This window comes from Arvicanthis niloticus, chromosome 8 (genome assembly GCF_011762505.2).
Source record: "Arvicanthis niloticus isolate mArvNil1 chromosome 8, mArvNil1.pat.X, whole genome shotgun sequence".
Classification (NCBI taxonomy): Eukaryota; Metazoa; Chordata; class Mammalia; order Rodentia; family Muridae; genus Arvicanthis; species Arvicanthis niloticus.
Genome location: NC_047665.1, coordinates 27,056,590 through 27,082,720, shown reverse-complemented (window position 1 = coordinate 27,082,720; position 26,131 = coordinate 27,056,590). Strand labels below are relative to the sequence as shown.

The following is a 26,131-nucleotide window of genomic DNA, read 5'->3' as shown; positions in this document are numbered from 1 at the left end:
TTTTGCATGGGTAGTTTCTTTCCCAGTTATGCCACTCTACTCCAAATTGTCAGTTTGGGGAAGGTCAACACAATCCACAGAATCCTTACATTGTGGGACGGTGAACCACCAGTTATTTAAATCCTGTTTGAATCTGTTTCTTACAGTTTTTTTCTCCTTTCCTCTTTTAATGTATTTAATTCTGGTAACTAAGGGAAAACATTTATCATTAAACACACTGTGATGATCAGCCTCTTGCTTATATCACTATGAATATTTCAAATAAAAATGTGCAGTGCTATAATGACAGAGTCAGCCAGCCTGTATACAGTTCATGTTAACAGATGATCCTCAAAGGGAGATGCTGCCAGAAATTAAGTTTAACACTCACATGCTACATAATACATGCACTCTGTGCACAGAGCTGCGTGCTAAAAGGATGCAAGCCACAATCACAGCCTCCAGCACTTGAATGCTCAAATCCATGTTAGAATCCGAAGAACGACCTGACCAGTTCATGTATGACCTCTCACTTGTCATTTTTCATCAGCATTCAAAGTGTGGACTGTCTGCCATCCAAACCCAAGTCAAGTATCCCACTGACAAAATAGCTCAACTCTTTTATGTGGTCTCCTTAGAGTAAACACCCAACCTCCAACTGCCCTCAGTACTGGGTAGTTCAAATTGTCAACTTGAAACAAGCTAAAACCACCCAGGTAAGGGCCTTACTGAGGAATTACCTGTATGAGGTTAGTCTGTGGGCATGTCTATGGGAGAGTGTCTTGATTATTAACTGAGATGGAAATATCCACCCTGAAGGGGAGTGGCACCATTTCATGGGCTGTGCCCTGAACTGTTTAAAAGAAAGCTAACTGGGTCCAAGTGAGAAAAGAAGTGCGTATGTTCTCTTTGCTCTTGACTGTGGATGTGATATGATTAACTGCTTGAGTTTCTGCCTTAAATTCTTTTCAAGGAGAGAGGTTCTTAACTCTTCCTATTGTCTAGCTTACTGGTTTATCCTTTCTTATCTTTGAGTCTATGCCCTGTTGTAAACCTTTCTGACATGATCATCTGTTTACTTCTCAGGATTAAGTCTCACGACTCACCAGGCCTTAATATCCACACTGAACTAAGTGGACTACTAAATTTTTTGTGTAAAACATTATCATAAGTTTTAGGTGGGTGTGGGGGTGTATGCCTTTAATACTCAGGACACTAAGGTCAAAGAAAGTTAGTGAGAAGTCCCTAGAATAAGATGAAAGAACATAACATGAATACTAAGAGTGAACAAATCAAATTACTTAGGTAATTAAAGTTATAACGGAAGGGAATGTCTCAGAGTTGAGTGTAAACACTTGACAAGACTTATTAAATTTTAACAACTAGTGGACAGTGTTAAGATATCTACTTACAAATCTCCAACTCCAAGGTTGGAGAAGACAATAATGTTAAAGGAGAAAGACCTTGAAGCAGATGACAGTGAATGACAGATATGTGCTCAGCTATACATATTCTAATCCTCAAAGAAAGAGACTACTTTATACACATGGCCGCCCACAAGGATAACAAAGCATTAATAAGCCACAGTTCAGTACCAACCATGAGGTGGATGGCACCTGATATGTCTTTTCTCATTCAGTCCTCACACACTGACTCAGACAGATTTGACCTAGTATGTGGCAATGCTGGGCTCTGAACCTTTCAATCCTAAACTATGCCACCCAAGGTTAACAAACTATCCATTATTTGATAAGTGCCTGGACTAAGCCAAGCCAAGCCGTTACTCATTGAAAAGGCATTATAAAAATGATCTCTGGCACAGAAAAGCTTAAAAAGGTCATCTTATCTCTCAACACTGTCAAGTGTTCCTACAAACAGTTCAAGTGTTGAGCCTGTCTTACAAACAGTGGCTGAGAGCCTTAGAGGGAAAGAGCTGTTGATATAAGCACCAAGAGGAAGTGAAATAATTGAATTTAATTGTTTCAAAAGGAAGCAATGAAAACTGAAGGGTTGTATAGCAAAGCCATTAAATTACCACAAGAAAACACACCTTGGGGACCAACGCAAAGTTTCTGAATTCTGGGGGAACTATCAATACAACCTACTATACTTCTGTTTAATATTCTTTCATTTCTTTCCACTGTCCAGAGATCACAGTCAAATCGGTTATCAAGAACTCTGGGCCACCTGGGCATCTCTCCTACTTGTTCTAGCACCTTTTGCATGGATAAACCACCAGACATGTGGGAAGGTATGCCTCTTCTTCAGTTCTCTCCTCGAGGCAATCTAGCTCTGTGTACACTAAGTGTTTTTGTGCTGGAGGTTTTTTTGTTTGTTTGTTTGTTTTCCAAACCACTCATTTCTAAAGATATAAATCAGTTAGAAACAGATATGACAAAGGATTAATATCCTACTTGAATAAACACCACACATTAAGTCAAGCAAAACAACAAGGACCCTGGTAAATCAGTGAGTAGAGGCATGCATGGGCCAGCACTTTAAAGGAGGGTACACAGAGACTAAATCTAGAAGGGCAGAGCTCTATGAATGGCCGGCCCTAGGACACATTCAAGAAATGCATGAAGTACCATTTCTTTCATCTTCAGCTAGCAACATATTTAGATAAAGAGAAGGAATTAAGTCACCCAGCTGTTGGGAACACGTGCTGGGACTGTAGCATAATATTGGATAATAATACCCCTCAAGTTTAATTTTAAAAATTCACCTTATGTGATCTATCCCATGGAAGTAATCTAGAAAAAGTTAGATGTAGAATACTCATTACAGATATGGTTTCATTATAAATAGGAAGAAACATACATGTTCAACATCGGAGAAGTGGCTACATAAATTAAGACACTATGCTTCTGAGACAAGTATTTTCAAAAAGAAGTCAAAGGTCTAAAATGTGTGATGTGAAAATTCCCCCCTTCTATTCTGGCCCTTTAGGTAACCAGGTCTTTGCATACAATCAAAGGTCTTTTCATGCTCAGGTTCTTATGCAGTTTCTCAGAGATTCAAGATCCTAGAAATACTACTAACACCAGGACAACAGGTATTGTGTTCAACAGGGTTCCAGAAATAGGCCCTCAGAGCTCAGGAGAGAGACAGGCTGGTGGTGAGAGGCAACCACAGGGCCAGAAGAGCTTTCCCAGTGAAAGCAATAGATACCAAAGAGAAGCTGGACAGAGCCCCGGGGATGTCCTAATATTATAGAAGAACAGGCAAGGGAAAAAACATCTATAAGAAGAGTGGGGGAAAGAAAGGTCAGAAGGCAGGCAGGAAAGCTAGAGCGATGAATGAAAGACAAGGCAATCTTTCCAGAGAATGGAGGAAACCGTTTTTGTGGATTCCAACAGAAATATCCACAGGGGCAGCACCATCACAACCGAGTAGAGAGTAGCAAAAGTCTTAACTCTGGAAGCACACTCATGAACAACAATTAGGGCTAGAAAGAAAGTCACAACACAATTAAGAAAATGTTTTTAATAATGACATAATATGTAAAATCTTTGGAATATAGTCAAAGTCATACTTACATGACAACAATGACAAATATTTTATCAATACTAAATTCAGCAAATTAAACATTTCCTTATATTCTAGAAAAAATAGTATTTTGTTTTCTCACATTTCCTTATGAGAAAATAGAAAACAATGTATTTAAAATTAGAAAATTTAAAAAAGGTCAAGTGAAATTAGGTAAGACAGCTAGTTTTTTTTTTTTTAAATAATGTGATAGTATCTTGTTCATATATTAGAGAAAAAAATTGTAAGAAAAAAAGTGAGGATGTTTGAAGATTTGAAAACTGATTTCAGAATCAGTGTGAATACATTTCAAACTTTCCAGGAAAGAGCGAGGGCTGTTGAGAATGGCAGGTGTGTGCGGCTGCACAGGTGAACACAGGGAGAGCACAGGTGGATGCTAACACTTGGATGGGATTTTGAAAGCAGACATAACAGTAGGACAAAGAAGAGGAGACTCTCTCCAAGGCTCAAAAGATGGAGCTATGAATGTTTCCCTTCCACAGTCACTCAGCTTCCTCTGTCGGATTCAAGTCCTAACCCAAGCCTTCAGAAAACACATGAGCAAGCAAACAAACCCAACCTCTGAGAAGTTATAGTAAATTACTGAAACAATAAAATTGTGCAAATATGAAAAGTTATGTGCAAACTAGAGCATATTCAGAATAATGTGACTTAACAATTTCCTAGAACTGTAATTTTTTGGTAAGGGTCTATAAGGATGCTTGAAAATAACATTATTGTTTTAAAAATTAACAGGCTAGCAGAAAGTGAGCTGGCACACCATTTTGTAGCAGGTGCGCATTTCTACCCCGGGGGAACAGCTGAGGTGCATTTCTGTCTTGGCATCCTTCACACGGCTTAAAAGCACTGAAACTCTTCAAACTTAAACTTCTTGTTATCATTTGGATCTGTTATCAGTCACTGACATTTTGTGGCCAACAAGATTTTCCAAAATGTTAACCATGTGAGCACAGTAAAGGCTACTCTTGAAATGGCTCTGCCATCTCTGCACCCAGTAATACAAACCAGGTGGGGAGGTGCACGGCCCTTTCTCATCTTCCTCCATGTTTAGATTTACAGTAAGCTATAATCCCAAAGGTGTTAGCTGTTTTAAGTAAGATCCATGGTTCCCCTCTCATTTGTCCTCAGACTAGGATAAGAACCCCGGTTTCATTTGCAGAGTCCTGTGACCTGTCCTTATGAAGAAGTAAACAGAACATTCTAGTAATTTCTTTATGTCTACACATGTTTCTTTAGTAATTGACTGCATTTATTTTACAAGTATTTTGACATAAAGGCTCCATGGTTAGGAGTGAGATTTCCTGTCTCCACCTCAACCCACAAGAGAAGGGACCTTGGTACAATACCAAAAAAGAAACCTGAAGCTTTCATATATAACAGGCCTAAATACTAGACAGCAGAATATAACTATTTTTTATTTCAAAATTATAGTGTAGGCTAGCAAACCTAAGACATGACCTTTAAAGTATTTAAATTTATGGAGAATAAATACCTATAGCAGGCTGTTCAATGACTTCTTTATGGGAGAAAAACAATCTAATGAGCAATGGAAATCTCCCCTGGTCAATGAACTTGAAAATTCATTAAAACGGCCTATCAAGTTGAAACGCCTTCCCTTTTATCCTTTTTATTGCCACTAGTTACCAGCCACAGGCACTGACAATAAATGAGTAAAGAGAAAAGGGGAGCGTGTAAGAAACCTACCAGAGTTCAGTGTATTATCAAGGATACTTTACAGGGTGGCAGAATGCAGAACAACCTCTTCTTCTTTAATGCTAGACAGTGGAATAACCCAAAACAGAACAGACCGAAACAAAACAAAACAAAACAAAACAAAAAACCCAGAAGTGAAATCAACCAACCAAACGCAAATCTAATCTGTACAAATCTAATCTGTACAAAATACTGCAGAGACATCGTCAGCGCCTCTGCTTGCAGGACTGCGAAGGGTGGCTAAAGCTCTTGAATGTTGCCGGCCAGGCTGTGCTCTGTGGCACATTACATGCTTAGCATACACGGAGGCCTGGGTCCACTCCTGAGCACTCATCTAATTATCTAACTAGAGATGAAAGGCTCTCAGTTTTATCTGTAGATGTTTGCAAAGACATACTAACCTCTGGATTTACACACAAAATCTGGTAGTCACTGAGTTACTTTAAAATTGTCTATCCTCTAGAAAAGACAGTTGTTGTTCAGTATCAAGGACCATCAACTTAGAAATACCATTGGAAGCTAGACATGATGGTACATACCTGTAATCATTTTACTTGGAAAGCCGAGGCAGGAAGATACAGATTTTGAGACCAGGTTAGCCTAAAGAGCAAAACCTAGTCTCAAATAACCAAATGAAACCAAATGGCCCTCTTCATCTCTTGAGAGTGGGTAGGGCATAACACCGTGCATCCTACATGGAGATGGTTATTTTCACCCAGATACTACACTGTCATCTACCAGTTGCTTGCTTGCCTACTGACAATGCAAATACCTATTTATGTGTTTCTTGGAAGTTGGTCAAAATACTTTATATATTACATTATTTCCATAATTTATCTATGTCTCATCTAATATGTGCTGTAGGTTAAGGCCTAATCTTTTTAAGAAGTTGAAGAAAACCAACTTTTTGCATTTGCATTTGAAAACCCGTTACTGGCCTTGGATGTAGCTCAGCTCATCAAGTTGTTTGCCAAGCATGCATGAAGCTTGATCCCCAGTCACATAAACCAGTGGTGGTGTTGCACACCTTCAACAGCAACACACAGAAAGTAAAGGCAGGAGGAGCAAACTTGCATGATCTTTGATACACAGCAAGTTTGAGCCCAGCATGGGCTACCTGAGACCTTACTTTAAAACCAAAACACACAGAAAAACCAGTAACACCTCAATCTCCTACAACCAAATTACTATTTCCCTCCACTCACAGTAATGGTAACTAGGTAACACTGAATGGCATTTGGTAGCTATCTGCCAAAGCACACAATGTACATGGTAGGTCAAATAAAACTGTAGTCTAGACCTCTGATTATTAACATAGACTTAAATCTCCTTGTTGTGCTACAAGACTGGCATTCTTTATTCAATGGGAAAAGAGCTTCTCTCTTTTCAGAACACATCATGATTACATGGGTCTGGCCATAGGTAGCCACTGTAACCTTCCAGGAGCCTGCAGTTATCACACTGATCTCCCAGGTCTGCTTACCTGGGCTGCTCAGTTCTTGGAAAATATCTTAGGCTATGGGTGATGTAATTTTCAAAAGTCGTAACACTTTTTGGACACCATGGAGCATGTTTTGTTTAGGCATAAGACACAGAAGAAACGACAGAGTGATGTTACAAAGAAGGAAGTCAGTGTGACAAGTTAAGAAGGGGAGGGGATGAATTCACTACACTGAAAAGAAAATTCTATGTGGAGTCTATGCTGTAAGTGGTAAAGTCTAAGGGAGTTTACTCCTTGTTCCCACAAATGTGTTTCAGTATTAAAAACCTCAAAGAAGTTCGGGAGATGACTCTGTGATGAAATGTCATATAACCATGAGGACCTGGGTCTAAATCTCAGCACCCATGTAAAAGCTGGGTTTGTCTGTAACCCTGTGCAGAATGGCGGAAACAGTGGATCTCTGGAGTTCAATGACTAGCTAGTCTTGTCTAACCAGTGAGGTCTAGGTTCAGTGATAGACCTTGTCTCAAAGCATAAGATCAGAGGGCTAGTGAGATGTCTCAGAGGCTAACAGTGCATGCTATACAGAACTTGGAATTGAATTTCTAGTACCGATATCACAGATAGGCATGAGCATACATACTTGTAACTCAGCATTATGGGGGTGGACACAGGTAGATGAAATAGAGATTACTATGGTTTTAATGAGAAATATGACCCATACACTCATGCATTTGAATACTTGGTCCCTAGTTGGTAGTGCCATTTGGGAAGATTATGGAATAGTTATGACATAACCACAAAAATTTTACTTCTTGGACACTAGCTCAAACTATTGTTTTATATATGGATTTATTTTGTAATTTACTTCAATATCTCAAACAAAAGTTAGTTTTAAAAAAGCCAAGTTAACTAATAAAGAAACAAAACTATTAATAAATAAGTGATTCACCACAATAGTCTCTTAAGTAAACCTCTATGACATGGAACTGGAAGGTGTGCAGTTCTTAGGTGCCTTGTGCCCTGTCCCGTAAGTTCTATGGAGTAAAGCAAAGGACTGGCCTTCAGTTAAGTCTAGGCTTTCCACCAGTTTACCAATTCCTATCCACTGTTATTTGGAACATGTCAAAATTGAAGAGAATATTACTCGTGGAGTACAACCAAAAAGGCGTATCTTCTACACAGTCCTTTCCATATGTCAAGCTTTATCTGTGGGCTCTGCTCAGGACTTGAGCTTGCATCTTCACAAACTGATTCATTACTGTGGCACATCACAGTATCAATTAGCCAATAACACAGTATACCATGAAACTGCCTTTCAGACTGCTAGGTAGTCATCTGCTGAATAGTTGCTCTAGTTGATGAGGGGACCTCATATATGATGCAGTCCCAGAAAACTACCACTCAGAGATATCCAGCATTTTAGTCTGCGAAATGATAAAACAATCTCTTTGCTTATTTCTCAGAAAGCACCTGGTTGTTAAGTGACCCCTGGCCATGTTTACGTGAGCGTGTTGACCTCTGAAGAAACAATGGTAAGATGAAGAGTTGCAATTCCTCTCAGCAACTGGCTGCTCACATGTTGTGGTCACTAATTCATATAACCCAGCGCCATTCTCGCCATTCTCTCTTGGAGGTGCTCCTCCTGGAAGCTCAGAGTCAAACCTGACATGGTGATTGGTGTCAACTGTTCTGTCTTCTAAGCAGCCTGCACGCTTGCAAACTTCATTCCAGGTCTAACTTTGGTTTGCCTTTCTTTATTTTTTTTAGATGTTTTCATCTAAAATACTCACATACAATACTGATTCATCAGTTAAGAAAACACAAATTAATCCAAGGCAAGAGCAAAATCACCTCCAGGTATATATGAGAAAAGATAGGTCTCTGTCTGTCTCTGTCTCTCTCTTTGTCTCTCTCTCTCTCTCTCTCTCTCTCTCCTCTCTCCTCTCTCCCCTCTCCCCTCTCCCCTCTCCCCTCTCCCCTCTCCCCTCTCCCCTCTCCCCTCTCCCCTCTCCCCTCTCTCCTCTCCCCTCTCTCCTCTCTCTTTCTATTCCAGTGCTATGGAACTGAACTTGGGGCCTCCAACATGCTTAAAAATCACACCACTATATTCACAGCCCTGGAAGTCTTTCTGAGAATTTAGAACAAAATGAAATAATGGTACAATTCCAGACCAGGTCCAAGGAAGTTTACTCCAACATAACAAATGACAGTGTTAGGGTAAACACTAAGGCTACTCAAGATATACCCTGCAGGGTAAGTCTATCTATATTCATGGTACAAAGTTCTCTTCTTATTGGAGAATTTGTGTTTAATGGGACATCAATGATTATCCAAACTCCTACACATAAGACGGATAGGTTAAGTCAACAAGCAAATTTGTGAGTACTTAAAGGAACGTTCAAGGGCTTTATAAACATTCCATATTTTATTCAGCCAAATTGACTTGTTTTCTTCCTTACAAAAGCAAATGATTTAAGTAATTTAATTCAGTGAGAGCAGTGAAGTGAATACAGATCTTTGAAGAGCAATAAAATGTTAATTTTAGGATCCTATTTATTTGCTATAGTTTTTGTGTGATAGGAAAGAAATTCAAATTTTGACCTAGGGTTAATCCTTAATATTCTGAGTAGTAGAGAAGTAATCTATTAGATTTCTGAATTTTATAAGCTAATTCAACATTTTTCATATAGACAAACGGGGCAACATCTTAGACATAAGTTATCCATAGTCCCACACTATTCCCTGGAGTTGCCTTGTCTTCAGCATGTGTTAATTTGAATACAGCCTACTCAAAGTTTCTTGACAAATTTTAGTTCTTTTGGGAAGAATTGTGCCTCTGTTAGTCATTTGTGCTTCTTTTTATAGTCAGACTAGGGATGGAGCAAGACATCCTGGCTGTAGCATGGAGGATGCCTGGCACAATCAAGAGCTGGTGCTGAGTGATCAACAGAAATGGCTACAAAGCCAGATAAAACTGATGGGTAACAAAGCTCCTCACTGTGAGGACACAAAGCCAGCGAGCAAAGGAAATAGCTAAGAGAGACTCCATGAAAATTAAAGAATTTATGACCCCAGACAAGGTCAGGAGAAATCAGTATGACTTCCAGGTTAAGCAATGAGTATCTGGACCATGGGAAAGAAGCCAGAGGTTCAAGCAGGATGAAGCGTCTGAGAGCCAGAGGTTCAAGCAGGATGCAGCATCAGAGTTCACATCTGGTTATCTTCAGATGCTCTTAACACCCCCAGAAATGTCCAGGAGGACCTTGGAAAGATGGGGGTGTGGTTCAGGAGACAAGGATTAACTACGAAGAATCATTAAAATACATAAGTTTGAAGCCACTGTTACTATGGAGATAGGGGGAGAATGAGGTGAGAGGGGAAAGACAGAATACTGGGTCCCCCATTGCCAAAGGAAAAGAGGCAGAGGAGGAGCAGGGTCAGCAAACTGGGGTGGCCATGAGACAGGGGTTCCTGTTGTCTTTTAAGGGAAGATCAAATGAGGCCAAGACAAAGGTAACATGAGGATCCTTAAGCCAGCCTGTGGTGAACTGAGGAGGAAGAGACTAGCAAGGCTGTAGAGAACATTCCTCATGAGCATCCCAGCAGCATAGGCCACATGTGGTTTTAAAAGGTTAGAGGCTCTTAGAGAGTAAGGCTATGCTCTAAAAAACCTGGGTGTTTTTTGCTTTGAGCTTCCTTGGATGCAGCTCCTTGCAACATCCTCATTGGCCCCCATAGGGATAGAACCCAGCACAGGTAGATAGAAGTTCTGGAGATCAGCACCTCAGCAGAGAGGAAGCTCACACTACTGGAGCCAGTTAGGCAGAGGCTGCACTCTGTGGTCCAAAAATGCTTTTCTCCAGTGAGGTAAACAGTCCACCATTGGCTACTCTTCAGAACTCTACTAGGTTCTGCCAAGGCAGGCCTGGCCAGTATTCTCCCACAGAATGTGCTCCTCCTCCGGCACATTAGTGTTCCCAGCTTTAGTCTGCTCTTCTGTTCTTCTCTGCTAAGATCTGGCCTCTTACCTGTCCACTTCTTGACCTCCCATTACAACTACACAGTGCAGAAATATTTTTCATTAACACTATTCCCACCCTTTGCTGATATTTTGGAATATGGCAATGTAACTAAGATAATTTATTTTCAATTTATGAAATGGCATCCTTTGTGATGATATTGCCATAGGGTATATATAAACAATTCAAAACATTTACTTAGGAACTCTTCTACCAGAAGAACAGCTGGGAGCAATATCTATTAAATTGTCAACTACGAAGTGACAGCTTTTAATTATGCTTTACCCTCTTTCTTAAGGTGAGTGCAGGAAGAGCTGTCTGGTGAGGGGAGATCCAGAGCTGAGATGCCCTTGACAACAGTGTACAAGGGTCTGAATCTTCCCACAGATGGAGCTGTGAGCCTCTAGGAGGGCTTCTGTTGTCAACAGAGCTCTGTGAGCAATGCCAAATCAAAGGTTAAAAAGGCAGTTATTTAGGAAATTCTGACATGTACTTTAAAGTCAAGGGATAGTAAGCACAGTCAGCCCTTCATATCTGGAAGGTTCCGTGTCCGAAGATTCAATCAACCAGTACTAGAATTGTATGAGAAAAAACAAAACAAACAAACGTAAACTAGTACACAGAGTGAGCACGTACACATTTATCTCAAAAATACAGTGACCCCAATTTCCACAGTATTTATGCAATTTGCTATAAAGATCTTGAGCATTTGGGGATTTTGGTACTCAAGATGGGTCCTATAGCCAGTCAGCCATGGACACACAAGGAAACTGACAGAGATTCAGTGATACTAACTGGCTCTAGAGTAGGGCTTTTCAAGTCTGTTCTCATCTGGCCAGGTACTATTCAGTATATCTCTTTCACAGAGAAGCAAAGGGGTGGAGGGTGGAGGGCTTGCATATGAAAAAGGCTCAAAGAATAGAGAGCAAGGAAAAAAATATTTGAAACATTTTCCTCCAGGCTGACAAGCAAATTTATAGAAGAATTGTAAAATTAAAAACAAGCTATGCTGCAAGGTGTGCCTCTCTCCTCTGTTCTAAAAGAAGTGAGGAAAAAATAGAGGGCACAGCCAAAAAGAAGCATTAGATTCATCCTTACTCCCTAAGGTCAGGAAATGCAGGGTAGCAATTCCCTTTGAAGAGGCTGCGGATTAACACTAATTACTATGGAAATGTGACTGTGTGTGACAGCAAGCAGAGGTTAGGAAACAAGACACAGTTTCTGCATTTCAGTTTTCTAATTAATTATAACAAGGAAGCCAATTTTCCACACATTACCTTTCAGACCTGTTCTTCTGACCTTTGAAAATTGACCGTGAAACCAACAGGAGCACGTCTTGACAAAATGTGCACCATTAAGACATTGCAAAGGACAAGGACTGTCTTCTCACACTAGATTTTGCTCATCAGCTGAGCTGCATCAGTATTTAGGGTATTCTCCCTTACCCCTTGACTTTCACTTTTTACAACAGAAAAAATTTCCAGGGAAGAGGCTTGCATATGGTAAGCACATGCCCTACTACTAAGCCACACTCCAGCACCAGGAAATGATGTCTAAGAAGTATATTTCTGACATATCTTGCTTCCTGTATTTAGTCTACTTAAAGCACAAACCCTATTAGCATAACACTTCTGCCCCTCCTTTAGGGGCAGACCAAATCTAAAGGACTCAGGGAAAGGTGAGCTGAGGGCATGCAAGTAGGAATGTTGAAAAAAGGGGGAGAGGGACCACTGTGTGGGACAGCTGGTCATGTCAGTAAAAACACAGGAAGACTCATTTCTAACCCTAAGCCCGTCCCTCTGGGTGAGCAGCTCTATACTGGCTTCAGGCAGAGGATTGGAAATGTCTTATTTTCAGGTACCATGAGGCACCCAGAAAGCTGCAGTGACAATGGCAATGTGATTAAATGTGGTGGTATAGGACTGGGGAGATGGTCAGTCAATGATGTGCCTGTTGTGTAAATATGAAGACTTGAGTTCAGATCCTTAGCTCTCACATAAACGCCAAACATGGTGATCTGTGCCTGTAACTGTAGCTCTAGGAATGTTGGTTGTGCATCCCTTGGACTTACTGGCCAACCGGCCTAGCAAAAATAATGAGCTCTAAATTCAGTGAGGGGGAGGAGGAGAGGGAGGGGGAGGGAGGGAGGGAGGGAGGGAGGGAGAGAGAGAGAGAGACAGAGAGAGAGAGAGAGAGAGAGAGAGAGAGAGAGAATCAGTGACTTTAATACCAGCATTAGGGTGGATCTGAGTTCTAGGCAAATCGGGTCTACATAGCAAGTTCCAGGCCAGCTGGAGCTAGATGTACAGTGACAAAATAACAATGACAACATCAAAATAAATGAATAAACATACAAATATTAGATGGAATTCTAGAGGAAGACACTCAAAGTTGACATGCTCACCACAGTCTGAAAGGTGGCATCTAGTAGAAAGGTAGCAATGAGGGAAATATTATGGTAGAAGGTTGTATAGAGTGTCTGAAAGGAATTCACAGCTTCATAAATCCTTAAATTCATGTTAAGAGGAATTCGTAGATTGCTACATCCTGTGTCTGTCCCCCCAAGTAAATGTCTGTGTTGGGGTGATGGTGAACAAATACACAAGGCCTTGACATCCTAGAACTGCCATCAGGTAGTCAGGGAAATGTAAAAAATGCCGAAGTGCAGCTTGTGTCTCTATGGAGAGGTGCACAAGGCTAGGAATGAACACTGCGGCTGGGCCAGGCTAAGTGGGAGGTGAGTGGGGAAGGAAGACCTTTGTCTTAGTTGGGGTTGCTACTGCTACAATAAAATACCACAACCATAAGCAAGTTGGGGAGCAAGTGGTTTAATTCATCCACTGAAGGGAGTTAGGGTAGAAAATCAAGGCAGAAACCTGGGGGCAGGAGCTGATGCAGAAGTAATAGAGAAACATGCTTCAAAGTAGCCCAGTCCAGAACAACAGCCTGGTTATGAGCCTGAGAAAAGGCTATGGCTCTGAGCATCCTTAAGTGGGAAGGTGACATGCCACAGTGGGGGGGGGGAGGGGGGGCAGGAGCCCAGGCCTAAGCAGGGGAGGATTTGGGACTTTATCCCAAGAGCAAGGAAACCTAAAGCTGTGACTTTTCAGTAAGGAACAGAGTGCAGTGGGAGGTTGCAGAGCTTTTTCTAAAATGGCCTATTAGCAGAATTCTAAATGATGTGCATGGATTGGCTAATGGGAGCAGGATTATAGGAACTACTATGTGATCACACAGAGACAAAGTCTTCATGAGAACATGCATGGAGTTTGTTAGGACTGAAGAGTAGGAGAAAAGGCAGAAGAGTGAGTGGCATAAGAATTTTCCATGAATTAATTTCCAAAAGCTACATATATCCTTTGAAATAAAGGGGAGAAGGATTGGAGTTTTGGGTTCAAATTCAAGTCTCTTCTGCTTCGCATAAGGTCTTAGCAGAAATTATCTGGGGGCCTCGCTTAGCTGAGTGTACACAACATAGATGAAGAGGTTGCCAGTGTAGTTTGGAAACCTTGCAGGAAAAAGGGCAGGCACGGAGGGCTGGATGGCAGCATATATACACAGCTATCTAGGTGAGCAGTCAGAATGGGCTGGCTGAGATGCTGAGCATCAGGGAGGGGATGTGCCTGAGAAGGGCCCAGGAAGACTATAAGCAACTAGGGCGAAGAAGGAGTCCTGGATGAGTTCACGCCAGCTCTGTGTGGCAGGTTTGCTGTGGTAGGAGGTGCAGGAATGACTTGCAGACCAAGTCAGATATAGAGGCAGGCTGTTGTGGACAAAACTGTGGGTGGGCAGAACACTAGCACAGAAGGCTGCTAGTCAAAGGGGAGCTCTAGGCTACTGTTCACCCACTAGGGCTTTTCTTCCTTCCTGGGTCAAGCTCAGGGCCAATAAACAGACAGAGAAAGCTTCACTAGGTCCTTCAGTAATCAAGCCCAGAGTACTGCAACAGCTCTATCTGTTCCACCAGGAGAAAGGATCAGGCCTTCTAGACTCCACGGCACTCCAGTGCTCAGAAATAACCTGTTCAACTGATAAGGGCTGGGCCAGTGGCTGTGTCTGCCTCCAACCTGTCAGGAAGGGAATACTTCCTTATTTAATTTTGCATTTTGTTTAGTCAAAGTAAAGATAATTTCAGATGAGACATTTATGCTCACAGAAATTTTTTTTTTTTTTTTTTTTTTGGTAAACCAGGATGATTCTTAGACATTGGATGTGAGGAGAGATAATTATTTAAGGAAAATGGTGGTATGGATAGACAGGAAAAAAAAACCATATGAAGTCATTAAACGAGAATAGTAAAGATGTTCAACAGTCATAATGAGTTGATAACACAAGCTGAATAAACCAGGCTAAAGGCAGGATTAAACATATTTCAAAAATTACCCCAGGAACAAAGGGTAATACATTAATAGCACTGAATGTGGCAGCAGCCATTAATTAAATGAAACAGATAATTACCCTGAGATTGGATCAATCAAATCAATGAGAGCTGGTGAACACTAACAGGCAAATTTATAACACTAACACATACAAGACATAATTAGAGGGAGAACAATGAGAGAAAGTAGAAAAGGCTGGAAATGTATGGCGTGGGCTAGCTTTGTCCTTAGTGACACTTATATGGTGCTATTGTTGAGGACTGTGAGAGGCAGTCAATCTTTATAATTTTGTTTCAGTCATTTTCAAACAGAACAGCTTGTAAACAAATAGCATTATCCAGGTATAATGCAGAATACTTTTTAGATAATGTACAAGCCTCCAAGTTACTTGGAGTAGCATTTTGTAGCCTTTTGTTCTTTACTCTCTACCTCCATTTTCTCTTTGCTTTGATTCTTTTGTCAAAATGCTACGCCTAAGTATAGATAGATTAAATACAACTGGAAATACTTTCAAAGGCAAACCAACAAATAGAACAAAACAAAGCAAACCCCAGCAATGGCACACATAGGTCTCATGTAGACACACGTAGGTCTCATATAGGCAGAAATGAAGGACCTTGAACTTCTCATCCTCCTGCCTTTACTTATTAAGTGCGGAAATTACAAGGAAGTCACACTGTTTCCTTCTGCCCTTTTAAACCGCGTGCTAGGGATCAAACAAGGGTGCTGTGTATGTTAGGCTCTGTATTTAATACTTTCAAATTACTTTCTGCTATCATGTAGTCTACAGTAAACAAATACACTTTTTATCTCCCAAATTAGAAGCTGAATGCAATTTTCTCAAAGCATTTTTCAAAATCATTAACCAATATGACAAAAATTAACAACTATGAGAGAAAAAAAACCCACTGTTTTTGAATCTCTAGCCAGTTAGTGATAGTAATTAATCTTTCCCAAGTCTCAGCAATCATCTTTAAGCACACACGAATTGCTTCTAGTTGTCTGTGGGGTACCACAGACAGGACCAGCACGAGCATTCTTCCTAAGGAAGTGCCACAGGCTATGCATGAGCTCAACTGCATGAACTCAGAATATTAAAGCAAAATCTGCAAGGAGCTTTAATAAATTGAATAAAGCAATCATTTTCTTTTAAAAATTTTGCTTTTGTACATCTTCCAATAGTAAGGCTGTTTTCACTAAGATGTATAATTTGCTTAGTGTTTCAGAGTAAAATTCTTAATTGGCTGCTTAAAAGGAAATCTTATGTCTTCTCCAGTAGGTCATGATTTACATACATCTTAAAAGCATTATTTCAAGGCTTAATGTGAGGGAAAAAGGGTTTTTTCTTTTAAACTGAAGGGAGAGTATCCCTAAACACTCTTAAGAACACACAAAAGGTAAGGACTGTAACCCAGGGTGGTTTGTGAGCTCGTCATATGTGGAGGTGGAGTCTGGTCCTCAGCACCCAGAGAAGGAAGGCAACAGCAGCAAGAACATACAATGGACAGGACACTCACCGACCTGATGGTGGTTGGGCAGGTAGGCTCTGGGAGCTCGAATTCAGTCAAGTGGGAAGAGGTGAAAAAGACCAGAGAGAGGGATGGAGTTTCCCACTCATCAGCAACTGCTGGGTAGCAGGAGGCAATGTTCTGACAAGAGATCCAAAATGGTCCTTGGAGGACTGAAGATACCTTTATAGAAAGGAAGGGCACTGCAGGCTACATTAGTTTCTAAGTAAGAAATGATACAATTAAGATCAAAATGGAGCTGAGTTGTGCCCAGAGGGTTGAAATGAGAGTCTCACTGTTAGTTAAGCATATTTTTACAGCACTGCTACAAATAGCAGCCAAATCATCATTAGAAGTGCTCCCTGAAAACCACTGCACACTGTAGTTTACCACTCAGGTCCATGTTTGCTGTTGGGTTTGCTAGTTTCTGAAGTAGTCCTTATTTATGCACAACCACACCACAATCTTTTCATGGCAGGGCCATCCTATGATTGAATTCTATCTACTCCCAGGCCCTATGCAGTTACACACACACCATACCACACCACACCCATACACAAACACACAGACAGACAGACAGACAGACACACACACACACACACACACACACAGAGAGAGAGAAAGAGAAAGAGAGAGAGAGAGAGAGAGAGAGAGAGAGAAAGAGAGAGAGAGAAAAGGAACTATTAGAAATTTCTCAGTTTGTTCTATGAGGGAAGACTCTTTGGCATCAAGGCTTCTTCTTTACCAGGTTTTGAGTGTGCATAAATGCAGGCCAGAGGCTGATGTTACAGGGTCTTCTTCCATTCTCTCCCCCATTTTCACCGAACCTGGAGCTCACCACCTGGTCAGATTTGATAGCCAGTGTACTCTAGGCAACCCCCTCTGCCCACCAGTGTGTGGGTTACAGGTGTGCGCTACTACCTCTGACATTTTCCTAGGTGTTTAGGATCAGAACCCAGAGCCTCGAGTTTTCACAGCGCTTTACCCACTGAACCATCTCCATATCCTTGTTTTAGAAAATGAAAAGTTCTGTCTGGTTGGTATTAATATGATTCCTGACAGGCTCATTCCAATTCACTCTGGTGTTCTTGATCAGTGGGCATATGTTTAGAGGAGACAGAGAATCATCCCTGTATCTATTAATAACTTTCAGGGGATAGGGGTCACCATGGGCATAGAGATGGTGTCAGCCCATGGGCCTGTGCCAGGAGTGAAGACACATGCTCCATTAATAAGATTCCCTGACAAAAGAGTCAATCCTAAACACATTGCCTCAGAAGCTTGAGATCAGCAAGGCTACCCTCTCAATCTTCTACAATTTCATACATTTTAAAGGAAGTATATCCTTAGATTTTCTGATGTATCAGGGGCCACCACACATGAAGAAATATGAACGGTTTTCTTGGCAATTCATAAGGAAACCTATGTTCCAAGAAGAAATAGAATTTATCCAACGTGAAGGTCCAGAATAATCATTGTGGCTGCTGTTCGTCATCAGACCAAAGTATTATTGTTACAGTATAGGTCTTCCCAAAATGACAAATAAAAAATTGTTTATTAAACAAACTTAATAAATATTCTGCAAAATGAATGAAGTATAGAAACTCTAGATGGCCACTTGTATCTCTTACTTTATGTATCTAGGTCAGCTTCTCCTCAAGCTGATTATACTTACTGAAGTCTACAATTTTAAATGTTAAAAATAAGAAAATGTAGGACAGAGCATGTTGGGGTCCCCCAGGCTACATGGCCTTGGTGGTTCAGGCTGTCCCAGTGCTGGGGACCCCACTTGTACAGACTGTGATTACTTGCTTCTACAGGGTGCCCTGTGCTCACTTGGGGGGCATACCCAATGTGAGAGAAAATCTCTCCAGATTAGCTCTTTCTTTACTGTTTCAGTCAGTTAACAGCAGGGTTCCCATGCCTCTCCTTTCCTGGGCCTCAGGTTTAACCTCACCTGCATTCTAGACTCCCTTTGCTTTTCCCCACTGAATATGGTAACTATGGTGGTTTGAATAAGAAAGGCCTCCAAAGGCTCATATATTTGGATATTTAGTCATCAGGGAGTACAACTTTTTGAAAAGATTAGAAGGATCAGGAGGAGTGGCTTTGTTGAAGGATGTGTGTCTTGGGGTTTTTTATCTCTCTCTCTCTCTCTCTCTCTCTCTCTCTCTCTCTCTCTCTCTCTCTCTCTCTCTCTCTCCCCTTCCTGCAGACCAGGATGCAGAACTCTCAGCTCCCTCTCCAGCACCATGTCTGCCTGCAGGCTGTCGTGCTCCTTGCCATGCTGATAATGGAATAAACCTCTGAAATTGAAAGCCAGCCCCAATTAAACGTTTTCTTTTATAAGAGTAGCCTTAGTCATGGTGTCTCTTCACAGCAATACAATAGTGACTAAGACAGCATCCAAATCATCAGTCTCAACACTCTCTTAACCTGCTTACCAAGTCTGTTTTCTTACGTCCTCTAAGTTATCTCTGCACCATTACAAGCAATTCCCTCTGATAGCTTTACTTCTAGCTTGAGATTCTTTTACCTTGCTGCCCAAAGGACTCTACCTAATTCTCAGAACTGGTTGTCATTTGACAACTTGAAAACACAAATGGTGGCTTGGCAGCTTGTTACCTAAGAACAAAATCTAGGTTCCACAGCAGAGACTACAAGTCCTTGTATGTGTGGTCTTCTCTACCCTCTGTTGTAGTTAGTTTCTCTAGTGCTTAGTTTTGATTGGTTAATGAAAAATAGTACATTACAAAGTTATTAAAACTGAATGTGCTCATATACCTACAGAACAGAACACAGTGCCAGAAAGAAGTGATCAGTGGGTACTCTTAGTGAATGACTGTGTTGGATTGAGAAAGGAGGGACAGGGCTATATTTGAATTCTATGGGGTATTGTAGAGGCAGACTTATACAAAGCTAGTTTCATTACTAAGAGACATAATGGTGGCAGGGTTCTCAGGTTTTAGATACATAATATCTGGAAAAAGCAACCCCCCGATTTCTGTGGAAAATACATCAGTGTGAGGCACAGACTACTCTCTGAGTGCCTGTCAGCATATAGTTGCTTGTGCTGAAGCTCATCCTCAATTTTCTGTTAGGCACAGCCTAGGTTTTTCTGTTTACTTCTAAGGTCTTGGAAAACTTTAGGTGTATTGGCTCTTAAGTCACTTCCAGATGTAAGTTTAGAATGAAACGGCCCTTAAGAGGCTGTCTAGTCCAGTAAATTAGTTTTACCATCAAGAAAACTGAATCCTGGAGGCCTAGTAACTCCAACGTTACATATTCTGTGAGGGTTGCTACCTGTGTTTCATATAACTTGTTCCCAGATGTGTTCCCAGTGTGAACCTCTGCTTAGTCTCTGCTTATTCAGACCATTTTTATTCTTGAGACAGACATCTTCTAGACTGTAAGGAACTCTACAAGCATTTACTTCCATGTTTCCTGTTTTCCATCAATACTAAGTAATAACAGGTATTTACAGAAACTCCTACCAGGAGGTTTAGTGTTTATGCTCCTTTTTCTCCAGAGTCAATGGCATCACTTAAAACTGTTTTGTTTAACCATATGTTCACTAGGTATGAGCTCACTTGTCCAACCCATGTGCTGTTCTCAGATGCTATGACAACTACATTTTCTCAGTAGGTTTCTAAAATATGAATGACTGCTGGAGAGGTTTGGTGCATGTCTACAGACTAAAGTAGTGCACAGCCTGCCTATCATAGGACCCAGCAGCTCAATCCCTAGAGAAGGGTGCACCTAGAACCCTTCTGTTTTAGGAGTTAACTGAACATAGTTTAGGTGTTTTAGAAGTTAACTGAAAAGACACCCAGCCTATGCCTAGGCAGTCAGCCACCTACAGGCATAATGTTGACAATGTCTGAAATGATGAAATGTGAAGAACAGCTTCTTAAGTAATTGAACACAGGAAATAACTGCAAATAAGCAATCCACTGGGGACAAATGAGTTGGTTTCATTAGACTCTTGTTCTCTGGAGTATGGTTCAATCTCAAAGGATTCAAGTAATTAATCAATAAGACATCAGATCTCAGAAAAACCTTAAAGGCTCTACAAAAACGTTGGGTCAGAAGTTTCAAAGAAGCAGAAACTGAAGGTAGAGGATTCAAGGTAGAGAGTTTTGTTGTTGTTGTTTGTGTGTACATGTGTATGTGTGTTGTTTTGCTTTTTTCAGACTGGGTTTCCCTGGATAGTCCAGGGTGACCTCTATTTCAGACCTCTGCCTGCCTCTGCATCCCCAGTGCTGGGGTCAAAGGTGTGCACCACTACCACGTGGCAGTAAGTATAAGGGACTCATACACAAGCAGGGGAATAGGCCAAGCATGGAAAAAAATGGGTTAAGTTAAAAATGCAGGAGTTTTTTAGTGTATGAAAATGAGGTGCACACATAGTACTTAACATACATTTTTGTGTTTATGTATAACTTAAAATAAACTTAAGCTTTAAGCGTTTTTGAAGAATTGATGCTCTTGTCCTCTTGTTATAGGTCCCAGACTTTAGGATCTAGAGGGAAGATCTCAGTTTGGCGAGCCAGGATAAGCTAAGAATTCAGTTTTTAAAGCGTAGCAACTCCTGTTACCTTTAACAGCCCCTGTCCATCATCTTTTAATAAGAACGCATCTGGTACTTGGAACCAACGTCGAAGATCAAAACACTAGTGAAATAAAAGGGGGCCCTAGAGCAAACCTTCAGTTTTGTGGCCACGTGGTCTGGACCGACTGCTTCCACTCTTGTAATCTCAAGGCAAGTTTCACGTATGCCGTAAGTTTCCTTGTCCTAACTTATTACTTGCAGCTTCACGTCCATCACTTTGTACCGCAGAAACAAGACACTGACCAGTAGTCCTAAAGCCACTACTTGGGTGTCAGCTCAGGGAAGATCCCAGGACTTGAAGGGCAAGTCCTTGCTTGGCTCCTCCCCTCCCGGACTAAGAGGGTCACACCTGGGGGTGGGCAGTTGCACGTGCGTGTCATGGGAGGGAGTGGAGACTGTCACGATCACAGGTTGTGGCTGCCTGATCCGCAACCCCCGCAGACAGAGCTGGGCACCCGATTCCCGGCCCTCCCCCCGGGTCACCTGTAATTGTAGGCGCTGAAATGCTTGCTCTCTCTCATCATCGCCCGGTACAGATCTAAAACTTGTGCGCGGCTGGAGGCTGCCATGTTGGGAACAAATAAAAAAACTAACAACAAAACCAAACAGGTTCTTCTTCGTAGAGGTCCCAAGTTTAACTGAACCCAAAATGTCAAACGATGCAAAAAGCACGCTGGAAGGCAGAAGCAGCGGCTCGGCCTGGCTCGCGGCCTGGCTCGCGTCCCGCGCGAGAGGTGGCGCCGCAGGCAGGGCGGCGGGCAACTAAGGGGAGGCGCCCTTGTCCCGGAGGCTCCGCGTTCCTCAAAGGCGGCCCCAGTGGCAGGAGGCCAAGTCGTTCAGGCCCAGGCTTGCTCCTCGGGCGGAGAGTCACGGGCTCGAACACCGCGACTCACAGCCTACTCAGCCTTCCGAACCGCCCGGGGGCGTGGCCGAGACCCTTGTGTCTCCGGACACCACGCCCCCTACTCCTGCCCAGGCCCGGTTGCCTGGGTTACGAGGCGCGCTCTTCAGCCCCGCCCCTGCCCGGTTCGGCTGTCTTTGGCGTTGCCTGAGCTTCTATGCGCGACAGCGAGGGTGACTTTGCTTTGGCTCCGCCTGATTGGCAGTCTGAGTTTATAAGTGTCATCTTGGCTGGAAGTCGCAGCTCCAGAGGTGTGGAGGTAACTAGCTGGCGACTTCCTGGAGTACCGGCTTGTCTTTGGACGACGGGCACAAGGGACCTCGGGTCCGGGCCTTTTTCCTTCAAGATGGCGGCGCCCAGTGCGCACAGAGTCTCGGTAGCCAGAGGTTAAGCTCAGTGACTGCGGAGTGAGAGTGCGGCCGCGTTGCGAACTTCGAAACGCCCGCGTTTGGTTTCCCCGGCATACGCTGGGTGAGTGCTGGCCTTGCTGCAGACGAGAGGTGTCAAGTCGCGGGTTGTTACGCACTTTGCATTCAGCTGTGACTTCCATTTCCGGTATCTTCATTGAGGTGCTACACTATTTTTGTTTGTTTGTTTTCTGTTTTTTCTCCCTTTTCTTTTTCTTTTTTTTTCTATTTTTGAGACGGAGGTCTCGTTTTGTAGTCCAGACTGCTCTTGAGCTCTTGGTCGCAGCTTTCCTAGTGTTTGGATTACAAGCGTGGGACACCATGCACTACTTTTGTTGTTGTTTGTTAAAAGCACAGTTTTGTAGTGCGTAAATAAAATAAAATAAAAAATAAAAAGCTAAAAATTTCGACTTTAGATGCCATGATTAATTAGGGAACCCTTAGGACTTTAGGGAATTTCCTAGGCATCATTTCAGACCCAAAGCAAAAAGAGAGTTTTTCTCAGCATTTAGCTATTACGGACCATCTTGTTAAAGTACTTACGTTTCTTGGTTTGTTCCATGTTCTTAGGACTGACTGTGTGAAGAGAAGCGTCAGATAATTTTGGTTATTGTGTTTGGAATGCACTCGTTAGTTTTGGAATCTTGTTTTATATTAAGATGGTGCAATGAGCCATTCTTTTCATATTCCCCTCCCTTAAACACAGGAAAGAGTAATTTAAACGATAAGACTAAAGTCAGCCTACCATGCCTTATCATTTGTTTTGGTGTATCAAGTTTTGAAACAATGCGTGTTCTCTATTTGAAACAACTTGTGTTTTCAGGACCATTAATGCTGGACACACTTTAGTGTGTTTGCAACCTGTTGTCCTTGAATCTCAGTAAGTTACTAGTCATGATGTAGTGACATCCAAAGATATTGATGATATAGTGCTTTTATCGAAACACTCTTAAGCCCCTGTTTGATTTTGCCTTAGTCAAAATAGATTTTTAAATTTAATTTTTAAATAAATGGAACAGACTTGCTTCACTTTCGTTCCCTCTCTGTTTGGTCAGGTCATTGACTCAAGTTTAATGTGATCCATGAATAGTTTTAGCTTTATTTGTAACTTTTTAAATGGCTGATGACTGTAAAGTAGGTTTTCACATTGTTACAGAGTCACTGCTGAGCTGTAGTCTCTTGAGGTAATAGAATATGGGTAGCTACTGGTATAAAGTATAAGGCACCGGGAAAAACTACACATTGCAAGTTACAGATAGACAAAATCACCAGAAAGAGAAGGAAAAACCTTTTAACTTATTTTGACTTGTCATAAAAGAGTGGGGAATACATTTTTAATGTATTTTACTTTCATCTTGAAATTGAAATTAGGATTACTGTATGTAGTTTATGGCTAATTACAAAGGAGTTAATTACTAATGTGTACAACAGTGTATCTACATGGCTCATCTTTGTGGGATCAAATGCAGCTCATAGAATGCATTGCAGAGTTAAAAGTTTGGGCAGTGGCTCTGTCAAAGCAGTTGGGATTAGGAAACTGATAACTTCTTAGTGTTAGGTAAAATTTGTCAGAGGCTATGGATTTAGACTTTATACTAGTAATGGACAGAATTGACTAATCTAATGTAGAGTTTAATCATAGTAATTAAACACTATTCAAGAGGTTCTATAACCATTTCAATAACCAACTTGGAAGCTATTGAGTAGATGACTGTTGCTGCCGATGGCGTTCTCTGTAAGTGCTTTCAGATCACATTGTTGTTAGGAGTCTAGCGTCTACTCTGTTTGGTTTTGGATTTGTTGCTTGATTCTCATGCCATTATGATTTTCTTTATTCAAATCAACTGATGTAACATGGCATTAGTTAATGCTATTCTAAGTCTTCCCCCCCCCACTCTCTTTCTTTTCTTTCTTGGCTGTTTTGGTACTTGTTCTGTAGATCAGGCTGACACTGAACTGAGAGGTCCACCTGCTCCTGCTTCCTGGTTGTGTCCCTTTGTCACTGGATATTGCTAGGGTGTCGAAACATTGAACCCTGAGAGAGCCTTTAAGATGGAGGTTGTGTTTGGCTTGGCTCTGAAGATTCAGATTAGAGCTGGGCCTTGAGAGCAGTGGCTTTGGATTAATGGGTGTGGAGGTGCCTTCTAGAGGAGCAAGCATTTTTTTTTTTTTTTTTTTTTTTAAATTTTGGGGAGAGTAGAGGGGAGACTCTCCTGAGGTTAGAGAGAATATAACTGTAGCTTAGGGACTGTGGTGGGGAATGGATTCTTTCCAGAGCTGGGGGTAAGGGTATGCCCTGAGAAGACACTAAATGATCTAAACCCTCATGCAATCTCAGTCAGTTATTCCACAAGCAGAGAGGGAACAGTTGTTACCTCTAAGGAAAGGCAAGCTGAGACAGTAGATGATTTCGCCAGGATAAGAAAGTTGAAAATGGGCTGTAGTGGCTGTTGGCAGAGGATGTATTCAGTCTAGTTGTACTAGACTATCATACTTCATACATACCTGTGCTAGCTTCAGGAATTTGAAATTGAATTGATTCCTCCTCTCTCCCTCTTGCTCTGTCTCTCTTGTGTTCTCTGTCTATCTCTCTGTCTCTTTCTCTCTCTTGTTTGTTTTTCTAAGACAAGTGTTTCTCTGTGTACCCTGGCTGACCTGGAACTCACTCTGTAGACCAACCAGACTGGCCTTGAACTCAGGGATCTACTTGCCTCTGTCTTCCAAGTGCTGGGATTGAGGTGTGCTCCATCACTGCCTGGTTTGATCTCTCTCTCTTGTTCGCTCTCTTGCTCTCTTGCTCTCTGTCTCTGTCTCTCTGTCTGTCTGTCTCTCTCTCTCTCTCTGTCTCTGTCTCTGTCTCCCCTCTCAATTGTTTGCATTAACTAGCCTGTTCCTCTGTGTGGTGTTGAGTGCCATGGTGTGCATCTGGAGGTTAGAGGATAACTTGAGAAAGTTGGTCCATTCTTTCTATCATGCAGGGTTCAATCTTAATCCTAGGTTGTCAGGCTTGACAGCAGGCTCTTTTGCCTATCTTGCCATCTTGCCATCTCTTACTAACTTTTTTTTATAATGGTAAATTTTAGTCACATTTGAATTTTAGTTTGGTTGGATCCTCTCATACTTGTAAAGTTAACTCCTCCACAAAGTTAAATCCTGTAATCAAATGTAACTCTGAAGTATTTTTATGCTTTTTCTTTTTTTTAATGGTATTAATTACATTTCAAAGAGAAAAAAGTTTGTTGCCTCTCTCTCTCTCTCTCTCTCTCTCTTTCTCTCTCTCTCTCTGTGTGTGTGTGTGTGTGTGTGTGTGTGTGAGAAAGAGAGAGAGGGGGGGTGAGGGAGGAGGGGGGAGAGGGAGAAAGAGAGGAAGATTTCTTCATGGGATTTTCATTGACACGTTTCTATAGAGCATCTCTTCAAATAGACTTAAAGGAATCTGTCTTCTCTAGTGGTTAGGTTCCTTAGCTTGTGGACAACAATGATGAAATTGTCAGCCAGTTGTTCAGAATTTTTATTTTTTTTATGCCAAATAATTCCTCCTGTTGGGAAAGAAATCATACTTTCTTGCCCAAAGTTATCATAAACATGATGATTCTTTGACAAGGGTAACTTTCTATTAT

At 41.6% G+C, this 26,131-nt stretch overlaps 2 protein-coding genes across 8 annotated transcripts in view; one reads left to right on the top strand and one right to left on the bottom strand.

The window, feature by feature from the left end:
• The window catches only part of Lyrm4 (LYR motif containing 4), a 120,831-nt gene extending 98,769 nt beyond the window's left edge, over nucleotides 1-22,062 (bottom strand). Inside the window, exon 1 of the mRNA XM_034510763.2 lies at nucleotides 21,687-22,062. Coding sequence (XP_034366654.1) covers nucleotides 21,687-21,772 — 86 coding nt within the window. The 5' untranslated portion in view covers nucleotides 21,773-22,062. The remainder of the gene's footprint in view (nucleotides 1-21,686) is intronic.
• A 144-nt stretch (nucleotides 22,063-22,206) lies between these two features.
• Nucleotides 22,207-26,131, top strand: part of Fars2 (phenylalanyl-tRNA synthetase 2, mitochondrial) — a 413,321-nt gene continuing 409,396 nt past the window's right edge. For 4 of the 7 annotated variants that reach the window (XM_034510758.2, XM_034510756.2, XM_034510761.2 and 1 more), the window contains exon 1: nucleotides 22,270-22,673. The gene's annotated coding sequence lies outside the window, so the exon portion shown is untranslated. Of the gene's footprint in view, nucleotides 22,674-26,131 lie in introns of all 7 variants that reach the window. The other 3 variants (XM_034510757.2, XM_034510759.2, XM_076939185.1) reach the window with 3 other exon arrangements.